Source organism: Lolium rigidum, chromosome 3, assembly GCF_022539505.1.
Source record: "Lolium rigidum isolate FL_2022 chromosome 3, APGP_CSIRO_Lrig_0.1, whole genome shotgun sequence".
Lineage (NCBI taxonomy): Eukaryota > Viridiplantae > Streptophyta > Magnoliopsida > Poales > Poaceae > Lolium > Lolium rigidum.
The window spans coordinates 345,392,308-345,410,526 of NC_061510.1; the positions used below are offsets into that span (position 1 = coordinate 345,392,308).

The following is an 18,219-nucleotide window of genomic DNA, read 5'->3' on the forward strand; positions in this document are numbered from 1 at the left end:
CGCCGCTAGAGATGTATATATTGGGTATACTTCGGAAGAGAGAAAAGTGTCTTTGGCTCCTAGGCACCACAGCTCAAGCTGTTTAAAAAATCGAAAATTATATATGTTTATTTTTGAAAATTTAAAAATAAATCTGAATATAGTAAATGACGTAACCTTCAAGCGTGTGAATTTTTGATATGAAATTCTTTTTATTATAGTCTACACAATAAAGAAAAAATCTGTTAAAATTTGTAGATTTGAAATATGCATACCAAGATCCACGTTTGTCATTTTTGTGTAGCCCAAAATATTTTTTATTTCAAATTAAAATTTTGCACGTTTATAGGTTAATTCATTGGCTACACCATGGTTTTTTTTCTAATATTTTAGTAACACTCTAATATGATTTTTATTTTTTAAAATGGCAAGAGCACTAGTGCCCAGGAGCCAAAAATCTCTGTCCTTCTTTCGTATCTCCAGATTAACTTCATCAAGGTATATGGACTACTGCCTACCGAAAAGATGCAGGCAGCAGTACCACAGCAGGCAGTAGCATTTTCAGTAGTAGTGTACAGCTAGATATTCAGAATTCAGTTATGGCCGAGCCAGCATTGGGTTCCATGGATTCATTGCCATGGCTGATTGGCTGCTGCGCAATTATTCAGTTCGGTCAATTGGGTTGCCAGGCAGCTCTCAAAGGGACGTGCAGGTTCATTTTTAGATCAGGAACAGCCAGCAGAGAGTGACCACACAGGCAGCCAGGTACAGTAGAGGGAAACTACACGAGATCTTTCTGGCAATGATGCATCCTTTGCAACATATTCTGGATGGGGAAGCTTTCAATACCATGCTCAACATTGCCTAACAGCACCCAGAGAATTCTAGAAAGTGTTCATAACTGATCAAGATAACAAGAACATCATGTTCATAATTAAGAACAGTGAAGAGAACTCAGCTCAGCACTTAATTGCTTACAACTGATCAAGAGTAGAATAACATCATGTTCATACTAGGAGCAGTGAATAGAACGGAGTGCTCTAAGGTTCATAACTGGTGATCAAAGACGAGAACAAAGCTCAGTTTTAGATTGCTTTGCATACAAAATTCTCATGAGAGCTAGTACCGAAATCCGTCCCGTCCTTATTTAAATATGAGCGATTGGAGGAATTACACAGAACAATAATAGACATTTTAAAACTTAATAATAGGCTTGCTAGGAGTTCACGGATCAAGTGGGGAATCGAGAACAAGAAGGAATTACAGGCTATGGTGGTGTGGGTCGCCGGTGGGAGTCCGTCCGGTGTCCATCTCTTCACGCCAGCGAGATCCGTAACTCCGATCGTTGGCCGCTGCAATCCAGCGTGTTTAGCTTCATTCAAGTGCGCCGGTGAGCCAAGGGGCGGGGGGTTTGTGCTCCTCCGTGCTCGGGGTGTTGTGGTGTACTTACAGCGTTCAAAACTTGCGATCATGGCGCGGCGGCGGCGGCCATGCGCCATGCGGAGGTGGCGATGAGCGGGCGCGTGTGCCAGCCGAGCGTGAGGCAGCCTTCCTTCTCGTCCACCTTGTAGCCGTCGCCGCCGGCGAAGAGCGCGAGCAGCGTGCTGGCCTGCTTGTAGGCGTTGGAGCCGAGGTGGACGGTCTCGAAGCCGGCGTGGCCGAGGCGGCCGCGCCACTGGCCCAGTGTCTCGTGGCGCTCAGTGCGCTCGGCGCCCTCGCAGGCCACGACATTGCAGATCTGCCGGCCGAGGTACACCTCGGACATGACCTGGTCCGTGCCAGGAGCGGCGTTGGCGGCGGCGGCAGCGGAGGAAGACCCAGATGAGATTTCGGACGGGGCGGAGCCGGCGCCCTCCAGGGAGTCGAACATGGTGGAGTAGTAGTGCAGGGACTCGGTGAAGCGGTCGAGGAAGGAGCCTGTGTTGTGGTTGGCCTCCTGCTCCACCACGGTGACGATCCTCGGCCGCACGGCGCGCACGGTGCCGAGGACCTTTTCCAGGGCGCCGGGCTGCGCGAGGAGGCGGTGCATCTCGAAGACGGAGTTGACGGCGATTACCTCGGGCTCCTCGTTGGGCCCGTCCTCGGCCTCCGGCTGCAGCATGAAGGGCTCGAGGTCGGCGAGCGTGGCGGCGACGAGGCCGCGGTACTGGAAGTCGACGCCGATGGTGTGCGCGAACTGGGCGAGCTTCCACCCCACCTGCTGCAGCGCGTCGGTCTCGTCGGGCTGCGGGGGGCCGACGCCCGTGAGGCGGAACGAAGGGGGGCCGCCGGGGCGGAGCGCCAGGGCCTGGAGGAGGGCCGGCCACTGCATGCCCTGCTTGATCCCGAAGTCGACGACGTGGACGCGGCGGCAGCCGGCGAAGGCCTCGAGGATGGCCTGGTTGGCGGTGAAGTGCGCGAACTTGAGGTAGGGGCAGGACTCGTAGAAGTGGGCGTGGAGGAGGTCGGCGAAGGCGGCGTCGAGGTGGGAGCTGTCGGGCTGCGGGCGGAAGCGGAAGACGCGGCGGGCCAGCGCCTCCCCGAAGTAGGCGGCCACCTTGCGCATGGCGCCGCCCTGGGAGGCGGCGAGGAGGGGGATTTGTTTGACGAGGGCCTCGGCGGCCGGGAAGTTCTCCTGCTGCACGGCCTCCGCGCACGCCAGCAGCGCGTGCACCAGCCGGATCCCGGCCTCCTGCGTGTCGGCCACCACGACGGGGAGCGCGATGGCGTTGGCCTCCGAGGCCGGTGGAGCGGCCTCGACCACGCAGCCGCCGAGGGAGGAGGAGGAGGAGGAGGAGGAGGACGTGCTGCCGCTGGTGCGCATCCGCTTGGGGTCCCGCGGCACGGAGTCGGCGGAGAGGTCGACGGGCGGGGAAGGGATCGGCCTGAGCGCGTAGGAGGTGCTGGAGGAGTCGATGGAAGGGGGTGGGAGGTCGAAGAAGGCGTCGGCCGTGACGGTGGAGGAGGTGGGCGCGGGCGGGAGCGGCGGCGGCGGGGCGTTGAGCTCGGAGAGCATGCTCTCGACCCAGGAGGAGAGGTCGGTGGGGTTGTAGTGGACGGTCTCGGTGGCGAGGTGCGTGGTGAAGCCGTCGTCGGGGGCGGGGACGCCGCCCATTCCCATGGCCATCTCGAGCTGCTCCAGCTTCTGCGCGACGTCGGCCATGTCGGAGGAGCGCACCTTGTAGCCGAGCGCGGCGAGGAGCTCGTCGACGTCCTCGTCCTCCTGCGGCGGCGGCGCGGACAGCATCATCTTGTCCTTGGACATGCCCATGTCGCCGGCGCCGGCGGCGCTGCTCCCGCCGGCGTCTTGGTACTCACGCTTCATGATCTGAGGTGGCTAGGTATAGGTAATAATCGATGCTTTGGGTTGCCTGGGTTAGAGTTTTGGGATTTGGATCCAGGGTTGGGAAGGGAAGTGGGGGAGATTGAGGGAAGAAGGGAGCAACGGCGGCAGCAAGTAGCAGTACTAGTAGTAGTGGGGGAAGGGACGGCATCAGCCATCAGGAGAGGAGGGAAGGCATCTCCCCATAGTGTCTCACTGCTGCGGCGGGCCCACCCTAACACACACGCAGAGGCGCACAGCGTTGGATGGAGGGATTGGTCGCGGCCATCTTTATCAGCAGACAAACTTCACCATCCAGTTACAAATCTGCGTGCCCACCACCCCACAAATCGCCACCATTAAAAATGCGTGACTCATGGGGCTCTCCCTCTCGCTCCTCCTCCTCCTCCTCCTCCTCCTCCTCCTCCTCTTCCTCTCTCCCTGCCCAACCACCGTATGGCCCAATCTGCGGCTTCAACCATTGTTAAGGTGCTGCACAGCTCATTAGAACTAGACTAGATCATCATAGGTTTGTTACTCCACAGTTGGACTCAAGATTGATGCTAGTATCTGGATGTATATTTTGGAGTAGTAGTAAATTTCATGACACTGCGCAAATTCTGCACATAATTTAATTTATGTGTGAACTTTAATTGAAGTGTACAATAGCACTTATGATTGTCTGGGTCAAAGTTTGAATAATTAATCTATACTACCCACGTAAGCTTAAGATGCTATTAATAGTGGCTAAATTACCACTCTGTGCGCCAACTCCATTTTCGAGCCTAGCTACTACTGAACCAAAATGCTCAAATATTTCACAAAACATTCAACAACGTTTTCAGCACAAACAATGGATCAAATTACAAGTACCCGATTTCTCAAAATACTACTATGTTAGTATCGAAATAAATAGCCCAACCCTCGACCTAAAGGTCAGACTTTTTCTACATAACGACCGTCCTCGATCACCACCGATATTCATCACGGCTCCCTTTCATGCTTTCTTTTGATTTCTTTGCCTTTTGCTTCATGGCGGCAACCACTCCTCACCTTCATCACCGCCATGGAATCAAATAAATGTATGATCTCGGTTCCGAAATCCAGCGATCCAACTTTTCTTGCTTTTAGTACTTTAAAGTATGAAGATCCGTTAAGAACGCTTTGTATGCTGATAAAATTTGGTTCATTTAGGCGAAACACCAAGAAAAACTCTATTAAAATATTTAATATGAACATTATTTGTTAACAAATGTTACGGAGATTTGAGAAAATAGAGCAAAATATCAAGTTTCATCACGAAACCCTTTTGCAAGTGGGGGGGGAGGCATATTTGCATCTACCTCTATGAGCAACCAAACTTTTGAGTCATGCGTATGCATATGGATACACTTCCATATTTTAAAAGAAGGGTTCTTATTAATGGGTTCTTGATAATTCTTACTATCCAAATACCCGAAACTATTAAAATAGTGCACTCAGCATAAAAGGGAATGCCAAGATTATCATGAGATTATCCACCGCAAGGTTTTGTCCTCGACAATATCTATACAATCCACAGCAAAAAATAGGACTCAAGTAGAGACGATGCAAGGTTTCCTCATGTTGGTAGTTCACAACAGCACAACTGTTGCTCTCGAGGTGAATTTCTCATTTTCGAGCAAGATTCTAATATTCAGACAATGATGTAATTCGAGGGGGCAAAACCTATGATTGGCTTGACAAGCACTCTCCCTTATGCATTTGAAGTGTTGAGTAGAAGGTTGAAATCGAATAAAAAAATCTTGCTGGTATTTATCGAAGAAAATTTATGATTTCCCTAGAAAAGATGTAACTCCATAGGCCAAGGTTCCTCCCTATTGCTATGAGTTGACTCGATTGCAAATATCTTTTATAATCAAGAACTCTTGAAATGTATGTTGTGGACAAGAATATATGAAAGAGCCTTTAAGATGTCCATGTCACAAATTTGATGGAGTCTCTTGTTTGTATTCCTAAGATAAAGTAACTATGTATGTTGATTGTATGTCCAAGCATAAATAAGTCTGGAAGTAAGAAGTCAAGCCATGTCCCAAGTTACATCTGACCTTGGACTTATAGAGACTGGACCTAACAAAGTTCGTCCGAAAAAAGAAATGATATCAAAGAGTTGCGTCGTTATCATAATATATTTCTCGAGATTGGATTCACCCATGGAATGTCCAGCCTTTTAAAGATATATTGTGAACATTCTTGAGGAGTAAGGCTTGCTTTTGTATATCATTGACGATTGATTTTTTGGTGTACATGCTTTACTCCAAGATTCCCATTCAAAGTACAAGTGTAGAGCGACTAAATGGGGGTGAATAAGAGCTACACAAATTTTAGTCTTTTTCAGTTTTCATGGCTTGACAAAGAGTGAACTTCTTTAGTAATGCAACTAGATGAGAAACCTAAATGAACAAGCACAAACACACAGGAGATAACAAGGGAGCAAGTAAAACAAAGAGTGAAGGTAGGAGGTAGCCGCCAAGAGGAGACACAACACTTGAGATGTAATTTTCGTAGTTTGTTCCTTTTGAGGGAAAGTACAGATACGTTCGATAGGTGTGACGCCACAAAGAATGACGACATTCCTAGTATGAGCTAGTAATATTTAAAAATGGAATGTTTTTAAGTTAGTCTTCATTCATATCTTTGTTGAGAATAGTTTGGAGGACATCAACAACAAGCACAGAAAGTAGAGGTTAAAGAGGATCCTTGTGGATAACATTCCTCTTGCAATACATTTCTTTCTAAGAACACCATTATGAAGCATAGAAGAAGATGTAGAGCTTAAGATTATTGGATTCGAATTAACCACTTATGTCCAAGGCCTTTATCTCACACAACATTAACATGGAATGGTCTCATGTTCTATTTTATGAAAAATCTTTTTAAAGTTAAGCTGTAAAGAAACACACGCTTTTTTTATACTCTAGACACCATTGTAAATATTCAAAAGACCGTCCAACACAAAGTGTGTCAATTTAGCTAAAGGATTCAATGGAGCTCCTTCTTTTGAACATAAAATATATATTTCTAAAGCTCAAAACAATTCTAAAAAATATATTTCTAAAGTTGAAAACAATTCTAAAGCTCAAAACATTTATAAACAATAATGTATACTTTAAGCACAAATACATAATCTAAAAGAAGTTGCATCCTACTCCAAAAAAATATAAAACTGTAGATCTTGTTTTGTGGGAATATTGCACCTTCAAACCTTGTTAGACTTTGTATTTGTTTTGTTCAGGCCATAATACAATGCATTTCAAACTTATATATTGCATGCTTGTAGTATATTCTAATTGACCATATGTACACTTTTTTCTCAAACACAAAAATTGGAAAATTGAAGATGTATTTTTCAACATTTAAAATAAAAGGCCTAGTGAGCTCGGAATCCAGATGCATTTTATGCTCCAATATAGTTGGATAAAATATTAGTGATAGTTCCGATGTAGACATTTTTAGATGGACGGCGGTCACTTTGGAGAGGGGGTGATGAATAGATTTGATCTTCCATACATACATTTTCCTTGATAAACTAGTTTCTGAAGTAAAATTATACTAGTAACATTGATGATAATAATTTTCATTGAGGTTAAAGTGCATCATTGGATTTTTAGTCCACCCACCTTTTATTAAAAGCTTTCTCGTATAATTGTTCCTTTTCCATCATGCTAATATATTTTAATTGGTGTTTGCCGTGCAAAATAGTAATATGATTGCACACATAGTTAATGCTAGCTTTAGATTATTTTTTAACTGCTATTGTGCCATAGTTGCACCGAGTTACGTTTTCCTCTTTGCTAGAAATAAGATCTCTATTTATGAAAAATTGTGAGAAGGTCTCTTTCAAAATGTTCACGTTGTTTCAATCGGAAGGAGAGATGCGACTTAACTCCTCCCACATGTCAATTGTGGCAATGAATTCACACACTGAAGCAACGAGGGCTCCGAGAACCTTGGTGCTTTGTGTTATCTTGAATTTCTTGGGCTCAAGAATATATCATTGATATTCGAATATCCTATCAATAATAAGATGTAAAATCGTACCTAGCTATGCAATTTTATCTTTGGGAACACTTGACATTATTTTTATGAGTAAATTATTATATTTGTTGATAAACAAACATAAGTGCATCAAAATGAATAAAAGTAAAACACAAAGGTGATTTTTTCAACAAAACAAAAAATTGAAACCAAAGATCTTTGAATTCATCGTCCCTAGCTCCATCAGATGCATTTTTATGTTCCTCCGAAACTCTAGTGAGAAAACCATGGAAGACCTATATAACTTTCAAAAGCTAGAGCAATCTCGAAATATTTGAACAAATGGTTAAGTAGCCTATCCAAATAAGTGAAGATTTATGATCACTCTACGAATAGTGGACGTGAATACTTTTGTTGATGGCATCTTATGTTTACCACTCATTAGAAAAAAGAATTTTACTAGCACGAAATAACACAATCTAAACATCGAGAACTACTAACGAGAAAAAAATTGAGAACATGGAACCGCTAGCCAATGAAAACACCACCAATTACACCGTGTCGATAACATCGTCGAAAACAACCACAAACATGTCTCCACATTTGAAACATCATTTAGAAGGACACAAAAACCTAATACTAAAGAAGATCATACCGCACTTGAACATGGCAATAGGGTTGCTAGTCTCTAAGCGTTAGACGCGTGCCAAAGGCACGTGGAGCCATGGAAAATAAAGGAAGATGTGAGGTCTCTCCGGGTTGCTAGGTTTTGATCGCTACCTTTGTGTTTCTCGGTATTGAAATTCTTATTGTGCCACGCGGTTAGCTGTGACATAAAGCCATGGATTAGGGCACATGTCCTGAATGTATAAAACTAACACGGGGCAACATCAGCGGTTCAGCATTGGTCCTCAAGAGTCGGATTTCTAGTTTCCGATCTCAAGTGCTCCCTTTTAGGTTTTAAAAATCAGAAAATCATTTTTAAGGTTTTTTGAAATTGTAAAAATGGTCCTTGATGTACTAAATGATGTATTTGGTAAATGTATTGTGAGCAACACAAGAACGTGGAACATACATGGGTAAGAGTATATCTTTTTTGAAGGAAGTATGGATATGAGTATACTCTCTCCATTCTGATTTAGTCTACACTCTAGAAATAATATGACAAATTAGTGTTGAATTTATCAGTACTACTTAGATATGTGAGCAACCAATCCAAGATAAATTAAAGTTAACAACGTCCAATGAAAAGAGCAAATCAATTCGTTGTATGTATTGTTGTTGATTAAGACTACTCATAATGAGAGTAACATATGTATACAATTCAAAACATTTTGGTGACATGGCGTGACAATAAATGAAGAAATACCATTATAATTTGGTATTTTTATAGCCTACCCCAGGGAAAAGGTTGTGATAATGTTGTTGTATAGGATACATCATTGAGTGCATTAAGATTTTTTTTTATAATTATTTGAAACGTGTATATTAGATTTGGAATTTTTTAAAAATAGAAGGAGCACTGCAGCTGTGGAGCCAAATAGCCTTTTCATGTTCATCGACCTCTACTTTATTGTTGTTTATTTATTCTTTGTCGCGCAATATAATCAACTATTTTCCACCATCAGTATCTGTATGTACAGTTTTTATTCAGCAAACCCTGTGTAGAGCTATTTTCATGGTCATCGACCTGTACTTTATTGTTGTTTATTTATTCTTTGTCGCGCAATATTATCAACTATTTTCCACCATCAGTATCTGTACGTAGTACAGTTTTATTTTTCAGCAAACCCTGTGTAGAGCTAATAATTCCCGACCCAATCAGCGAGGGCTTCGCTGCCGCGGGCCACGGGCGGTCGCTGCACGGCGGATCCCACGCACGCCTCGCGATTCGTGCAGGCGATCCTGGAGCTGGAGCTGGTACGGTCCTCGATGCGCGGCCTGAACCAACAAAGCTTATCGCGGGCGGGCTCCTCCCACGTGCGAGGCAGCTCCATGTGGGGAGGCACGAGTCCTGGTGGACCCGCTGCTGCCGGCGAGGCGGTGTGGGGCCCGCGGCTGTGGGGATCGACCCGGTCCACCGTGAACCGCCCGCGCGGCGTTTTCTACCGTACCGCGCGCAACGCAACAGAGAGGCAGTGAAATTGTTTCCGGTGGCGCGCCTTGCGCGTGACTGTACCTGAGCACGGACGGGCGATGGCTATACGCACACATGGTGGTACACACGAGCTTGCCGTGATTTGCTTGTGTACTACATCGGCGTACAACGCGAGTGAGTGAATACGTGATGCGAGCCGATCTTCCTTTTTGGAGGAACTCGCCGGCCGTATCTGTTCAGTGAACCTTGAGTAGTTGAGGTCATGTTTATCTTCATACGTATGTAATGTATGTACGTTCCTTTTTTGAAGATCATGTACGGTTCGAATACTGCTACGAACAAGAAGTAAGGGCATACCTGCCTGGGAATTTCGTTTGCTCGTCTCTTGTGAGAAGTGTGTCCCATTTGCTTCACCCCTGAGGTCATAAAGCTAACTACCGGAGGTGGAATGACCCTGCAGCACGCATCTTTCTCCACCAAAAAGCCTAGCAGGCTCGGTTTTCCCTTGTTTAGCCGGCCTTGTTTGTGTCGAGAAACCCGATTTAAGAGTAAAGATTTCTGCAAAAGTATTTTTTTCAATATATTGATTAGGGTTTGGAAGGTGCTTTTTACTTTGGCCTCTATGCTTATGGAGGTGGCATTGTCTATAATAAGTTATCTTCGATGTTTCGTTCGACGACGAGATATTATCGACGTCAATTATGGTTTTGGAAGGTTAATTATTCTATATGTATATGGTCCTTTGTAGCTTGCATGACCATATCGATTTTAAACTCTTTTATATTTTATTTTATCATGGTTACTGCAAGGAGGATTGACCTCGCAATATTTGTTTCCAATGCTACGTAGTCGACAACGGTGAATCGTAGTTTATTGGTTCCCAACGATGTTGACTAGGTTGTTCTGTCGTTTTTTCCTGTAACATTGGTGCATGTACTTTTGCTGATTATGGTTGATCATTTCAACGTATACGAGGGCGTGTCTACTTATAGTTTAGGCATTGTGGATCAAATTATAATTACGAGAGAGTCCTTGTTGGCATTCACAGATCTATGGCTGGCTTGACGTGTATGCCATTTTTCACATTCGAAATTCTGTCACGTACGTTTCATGGTATATTAGATAAGAAATCGCGTATAGTACAATAGATGGTATATATACAGTTTGTTGTGATGCTGTTTCAGTAATCTATCAGATAACTGCAGTGCTTCTTAGCAGTGTGTTAGTGTACGTTGAACACACCTTACCGTTGCGTGCAGCTTCGCCTCACCAAGCCTGTTAATGCACCGTCCGTATCTCAAGTCCTGCTGATCCGACCGGTGGCATGTCACCTTGTTTGGGGTAATGAAGAGAAGTGGTTCCGTGCAGTTGTTTTCAGTCGTGAATGAGCACCCTTAGCGTAGGGTACGGACGCGCATCTCAGTTTCCCCCCTTCAACCTTGATTAAACTGCCTGGTGCGAGGAGCGCAGTGCACGTAGCGTAGTGTTCCTGCTCCCGATTCCCATGCTGGCGGAGGACCCGCCACGGCGAGAGGAGAGGAGGCCTACCTCCCCCGGGCCGGCCGTACGGGAGGCACGGGGGGCACGCACGCACGGGGCCCCGGACCCTGACACCTCGGGCCCGCCGCCCACACGCAGCGGGGAGACACAGCAGCGACCCCGCGCTGGCGCTCCACGTTCCCGTCGCGCTCAGCCTCAGCCGGCCGTGCCGTCGCGGTCACCGCCACGGCGTGCCAGCGGGGCGCGACGCCGTTAGCTGCGTGGCGGTCATGCCGGATCGCTCCGGTGCGTCGACGGCCAGGGGGAACGCACCGAACGTGGGTGACGGCACCCGTCGCAACGGCCTACGGATTCCCCCATGCCATGGCCTATCCGCTGCTGGGTCGCGTCACATGGTGGCGGGCGGGCGGGCCGGCGCGCGGAACGGCTCCACGTACGGCCAGCTTTACACGGCAGCAGCGGGAGAGACGGTTACAGGGCCGATACGTGTCCCGCCTGCATGGGTCCTTTGTAGGGGAGGTAGCAGTGGACCAGCCGCCAGCCTGCCACATTATTCATTTCCTCTGGGTCCTCCTCCCCTCCCTCGTCCGATCAGAATCGACCATGATTAGGGCTGCAGCTACGCTTCATTTGCATCAAAACCGTCCCGGCGACCGGCGTACGCTGCTAAATTTGCCTCAGATCGACGGTAGCATCTTACTAGCATTTAAGCAAGCAATAATGGTGGTACCATCTTACCGGCATCGTCTAAACATGCAAAGCTACGCCTTCTCCCTCTCGCTAGCTGCTTGACCCGGAAATACCCGATCGACGTCGTAGACCGAGGCCACCTCTACCGAGTAGCTACGTGACCACTCGCCGTTCATCCATGACCGGCTAGCTACGAATTGGAAGCTGGGTACGCTACGTCCTCACACGTTCAATCCGCGACCTGCTCTGTTCCGGCGACACTGCTCCCACTGCTAGCCACGTAGGTTCGCCCACGCTACGCTTCTTGGTCCCGCCCTCTCCGGTCGAGCACAATCAACGTCGCGTCCAGCTCTGTTTACTCCCGCCGGAATATATTCCCCGTCTCATCATTTCACCCGCCACAGTATGTAGCTTGCTGACCTAAGTACGTACGTCAACTCCCTATACATGAAAAAAAATTAGTTAAAAATGGTTAATTTTTAAAAATATTTTCTAAAATCAAATATTATCATGTATCGTACTCGTGTAAGAAGATTCACCATGGATTAACTATCCTTGCTTCTTGCGTCAAAGAAACAGCTAGTACTTATATTCGTGTAAATATGAGGGATCTTGAAATAAGAACAAAATAGACCTAACAGCTAAACAAACGTATCCTGAGCGCGTAATCGCAAGAACGTGGTTCCTGTTTACACCCTATATTGTTTACAACCTATATACTACTAGTACCATGTTCATGCTATATTAATTATAAATTCGCTTATTTTTTCCGAGGTCGATGAAAGTCATTTCTTGGCAAAATATTTTTATACAAGGACAATACTTCCTCATCATTGACCCCCAAAAATTTGTACTTTTTCAAATTTATTTAAACTTGCTATTTCTTTTGGCACATATAAGACGCGCTGGCATCCTAGAGCCTAAAATGACCATCTAGATTCCTCGTTGCCAAAATGTACTAGTCACATAATTGTTTCTTAAGTCTAACTACATCAAGATTACCTAAATAGGTGGAAAAATATGTCACCGTTCACAACATCGCATTGGTATTATTAGAATCATCGTGAAATAAATTTTTCATATTAATATATATTAGACGTTATATATGTTGTTACATTTCTGTACATACTCCATCCTGGCCGTATATAATATACAACTTGTATATTGAGAAGGTTTTCTATATCTACATTACTGGATATATGCCGTATTCAAATATATTGCCATGATTTGGGGTATTGATTTGGTATTTTAGATTTTGATACTTCTTATGTAGCTAGACTTGGTCAAAGTTTACTCAGTTTGACTTCGAGAACAAACCTAACGCGCACTGTATTACGGCGTAGATGGAACATCTGATTAAACTTTTACATGATTCTACTTTCGGGAAAAACTCACTCGCACTACGTTTTAGCATAGAGGGAGCATCTCTACACGTCCTTGTCTGCGTCTACCGCGTGATATCCATATGTATTTATGTCGCGGTGCGCACTGTTTTAGTAGTACACTTATATCGTTTTAACGGCTGGAAAATTGGATTACATGCTGACCACCAATGCTTTACATCTTTTGGATAAGAAGAACATAGAGGTATTTAAGGTTTTCTTTTGTGAAAAAAATCCACCGATCTATTGATTATTATCTATATTGTAGTGCAAAGAACAAAAAAGGCAACAAAATTACAATTTAGTCTTCATACCACCTAGCGATAACTACAAACACTAACGCGAGCAGAAGACGCGGTGCCGTCTTCGCCCCTCCATCACTAAAGTCAGGCAAAACTTGTTGTAGTAGACGAACGTGAAGTCGTCGTGCTAAGGCCCCAAATGACCAACGTACCAGAGCCGCAACCATCACCAAAGATGAGTTCCGTAGATTGGAAGAGCCAAGCCAGAAACCACATCAACAGACAGGAAAATCGATTGGATCCTAGAAGATCCGCGGTATGCATAGCTCCACATGCCCTCCACTGGTGCTAGACACACCACCGGGGCGAGGATAGAGCGAGGCGGGCCTTATTCTGTCTCCAAGATTTTGTCGACACTACATCATTTTGAAGAAGACACTAAAAGTTAACATAAACAAAGAGCGATAACCCTGAGCGAGGTGCCGTGGTCCGCCGCGGCTCCAAGGCCCTAATGCCACGAACAACGGAGCGGACCAAACCCTAGATGTGTATCATGCCCGCCTTAGGATCACATGTCCCTCTTTGCCCCGCGTACCGATTCATATATGCGTGCAATCTACAGGTACTGAAGTTAGGATCACCAGCATCCCGCAACCCGTAGGCATGGTGTCGGTTCTGGTTGTTCTAAAATGGAACTCATAAAGTAGCCACACAATGTCAAGAGGTTAGCGCGCCACAGAAGTATGATGTTGATGGTCCTCCTTATCACATCAGCGAACATTAATGTGCTCATTACACTTTCCTCATCAAGAAACGTAATATGACTATGTAGAAACATGGATGTGCTGCTTTCATATACAAACACTCCAAAATACCTACATCTTAAAGCATATTTACCATCTTTCGAAAAATATGTACTCTATGCATTATAGGGTTCCAAACACTAATTAGTATGTGTTAATTCTCATTACAATCACCATCTATACTTTCAAATTGTATGTACTAGCCGTTATAGATGTTGTTACATTTTTCCTACATACTCCCTCCTCGCCATACATACTATACAAATTGCATTAAGTTTGACTAAATTTACAATTATTTATTCTGCATATCGAATATATACCATATTAAAATATACCTAGTGGTATTGATTTGATATTTTAGATGTTGAAATTTTTGTTTTGTGTATTGACCAAGTTTACATGGTTCGGCTTTTGAAACAAAATTATATTACGCACTATATTTTGGTGTAGATGGAGTTCTTGGTTAAGCTTTACTCATGATTGAACTTTTGGAAAAACTCATGTGCACTACTGCGTTTTAGCATAGAGGGAGCATCTCTGCGCTTCCCTGTCTGCATCCACTATTTGACATCCCCATATGTATTTATGTTGTGGTGTACACTGTTTTAGGAGAACATTATCGTTTCAGCGGCTCGAAAATTGGATTAGATGCCGACCAATGCTTTACAGCTTTTGGATAAGAGAAGAACATACTGGTAATGAAGTTAGGCTCATCCATGAGGCTGGTGCCAATGCACCGCCCCACTCTAGCCTCGCCACGTCAGCTTTTTCCTCACTCTCACCCCACTCTCACCCCACTCTCACCCCACCTTGCCAATGCATGGGCTATAGTGAGACCTCTCACTTCTCTCTCCTCCACATCAGCTTTTCTCTCTCCTCAACATTAGCTTTTCTTTTTTAGATTACAACATTAAAAAAATGCAAGGAAATTATTTTATTGAACTAAAATTGTAACCGATTACATCATAAAAATAAATTACATAAAAATTTGAAAAAATTACATAAAAATTTGAAAAAATTACATAATCTATGCATTATGAGCCCACACATGCTCAATCAAATCTTGCTTGGAGCTGTGTATACACCGGTGAGTCCCTCATTTCGTTGTCCATCTGAATCCTCGCTGCTAGGCTTGGTGGTGCATGGTGGTGTATTGCAGGCCCGACATTGGACTCAACGGTCTCATAGTTGTGCTCCAAATTTGTACCACGCTCATCGTCGATGATCATGTTGTGCAGAATGACACATGCACGCATGATCAACCCAAGAGTACGCCTCGAGAAGGAGCATCCCGGAACTGCTAGAATGTTGAACCTAGCCTTCAGCACTCCAAAGGCACACTCCACATCTTTGCGCCAAGCTGATTGAGCAGCAGTGAACACTCGCTGCTTTTCACTTTGTGGAAGAGTAACACCTTTCATGAACACCGGCCAGGAGGGGTAGATGCCGTCGGCAAGGTAGTAACCATAGTTTTACTCGTGTCCATTCACCGCGAAGTTCACTACGGGTGCTTCTCCCCTAAGCACATCCGTGAACAACGGCGACTGGTTCAGTACATTGAGGTCGTTGTTCGACCCGGCCACTCCAAAAAAGGCATGCCAGATCCAACGATCATACGACACAACGGCTTCTAAGATTATGGTAGGGTGTTTGATGTCTCCCCTTGTGAATTGACCAGCATAAGCCACTGGGCAGTTCCTCCACTGCCAATGCATGCAATCGATGCTCCCTAACATGCCCGAAAGCCACGCTCCTCGGCTTTCGCTAACAGACGCTGAGTATCCTCGACAGTTGGTCGACGGCAAAACGTCTCCCCGTAACATGCAATGATGCCTTCACAGAATCTATCTAGACAATCTGATGTAGTTTGTCTAGCTAACTTAAGCCACTCATCTATCGTATCTGCAGAGGCTCCATAAGCTAACAGACGCAAAGCCGCAGTACACTTTTGTAGGGGAGAATGACCAGGAAGGTTGAGAGCATCAAATCTTTGGGTGAAATACGGAGAGTATTCACCCAATCTATCCACAATGCGCAGAAAAAGGGATCGCCTCATCCGATACCTTCGACGAAAGTAGCTCGGAGGGTAGTTGCAGTCGTCGGCGAAGTAGTCCTCGAGCAGCCGATCGTGGGCACCAAGACGATCACGTCTGATGACCTCTCGGCGGCGTCGCGGCCGTCTTGGCTCCTCCTCCTCCTCGTTCAGCATCTCCTCCTCGTACTCCGCCCGGAATGCGGCGATCGCTCACCCTCTATTCCGTCGCTCGAACTGCTGGACGAAGACATGGCGTTGAGAGGGAGTGGAAGTGGAGAGTGGAGGAGATGAAATGGGTGTGGAGTGAGTGAAACCAGATGGCGGTATTTATAGAGGGGGGGCTGAAATTTTAGGATTTTTTGAAGTACCAACGGCTACCCCAACGGCTAGCTGAGGTGGACGAATCAGATCGCGCCACCTCAGCCACTACCGCCCCTCTCCCGCCCCATTCCCGCCCGCTACCGCCCACTCCCGCCCCACTCCCGCCCGCCTACCGCCCACTCCCGCCCGCCCTCTCGCCCGCCCCCCTCCCGCCCCGGCCCGCCAACGCGCCGCCCCGCCTCCCGCCCGCGCTCCCGCCTCACTCCCGCCGCCAATGCGGGAGGTAGCAGGGCGGTAGCGGGCGCTACCGCCGGGCGAGCCCGCCAACGCCTGCCGCTCCAGTCCCGCCCGACTCCCGCCCGCCTCCCGCCCCGCCGCGGGCGGTACCGCCTCCACTCCCGCCCGCGTTGGCACCGGCCTGATGCATGCAGTTTTCATGCTCAACAGTATCAGGTAGCCCGTAGGTACGCTGTCGGTTCCGTTTCTTTATAATGCGGAACTGGGAAATTAGACACAGTGTTAAAAGGACAACGCCACATAAGTATGATGTTGATGGTCCTCCTTAATCCCATCATCGAACAGTAATATGTTCGTTAGAAACATGGCTGTGCTGCTTTCATATACAAAAACTCCAAAATACCTACAGTACATCTTAAAGCATATTTATATCTTTCCAAAAATATGTAGTTTATGCATTGCAGATTTCCAAACATCAATTCACACATTAAATCCTTACTGGGTAACTCAATCAAATGGAGTTAGGCTCTTTGGGTAACTCAACAAGCTAGGTCGTCCATCAATATATGTTCCTGGAAATTTTAAGCAGCTGAGCATGGGCCGATCCTTACTGGGTGGGACCATGGGAACTTGGACTCAACACCATAGATTCAGTTCTTGCACTTTCTACTCTCCTATATTTTCTTGATAATTCAAACTAAGTAAAGTTTGATTAAACCTTTAGGAAAAATATCAAGAACTATTATGTTACATAGATATCATATGAAAATATATATTTCATGGTGTATGTAACGGTATTGATTATGGATTGTACATGTCATTGATTTTTCATAACAAGTTGGTCATATTTTACGTAGTTTGACTTTAGAGAAAAAAAAATACTATAAGCATTATTTATCGAAATGGAGGTAGTATTAATTTTCTTTTATCTTTAACAAACAATGTTTAAAGAAAATTTTCCAAATAGTGATATTTAACAAATTCAGAAATCGCACAAGTGATCAATTGTACGATGTCTAGTTAGTACTCCATCCAGTCCACAAGACATGAAGTTTATGGCGTACGTTTGGCCAAAAATGATTGCTGGGCATTAAAGGTTTCAGTAACATTGAATACATGGTAATTAGTTTGATAAGTGAAACGAGAGCCTCTGATCACTCCAGCGAAGTATGTCTTTTTCTCTTTTTCTCTTATTCTTTTTTATTTTTCCTTTTCGGCAGTGTGCATCTTGGATGTCTAGATTAGTTATGGATATTTTGTTTTTGCAGATTCTAGGTGTATGTGGCATCTTTATTATATTTTCTTTTTTAAAAATCCGGCGATAGAAAATTCAGATCTTAGAGACATTGACACAATTTTGAGGGTGAAAATTTGTTGCGGGGATTCAAGGTGATAACTGAAACATGAACTTCTAGTTGTTTTGTGTTTTTATGCTTGCATATTTTTCTCTTATGGATGGTCAAGTTTAGAAATATCTGACAAAGAAAAAAATCTCGGAGGACCTACATTTTGAGTAGAAGGTATTTGTTCATTTTATATTCATGTGAAAATAACTTTTCGACGACATTGATCTTATGAACAATTATCAATCTGGGAATAGTTAGATTAACCATT

General features: G+C 45.2%; 1 protein-coding gene across 1 annotated transcript; it reads right to left on the reverse strand.

The window, feature by feature from the left end:
* Positions 1 to 884: 884 nt before the first annotated feature.
* Positions 885 to 3,306, reverse strand: LOC124703993 (DELLA protein SLN1-like). Its single transcript, XM_047236223.1, has 2 exons — positions 1,430 to 3,306; positions 885 to 1,331 (listed from the first exon to the last, which is right to left on the reverse strand). Exon 1 carries the CDS (start codon positions 3,281 to 3,283, stop codon positions 1,448 to 1,450), a length of 1,836 nt encoding a protein of 611 aa, XP_047092179.1. The 5' UTR covers positions 3,284 to 3,306; the 3' UTR covers positions 885 to 1,331; positions 1,430 to 1,447.
* Between the last annotated feature and the right edge of the window lie 14,913 nt (positions 3,307 to 18,219).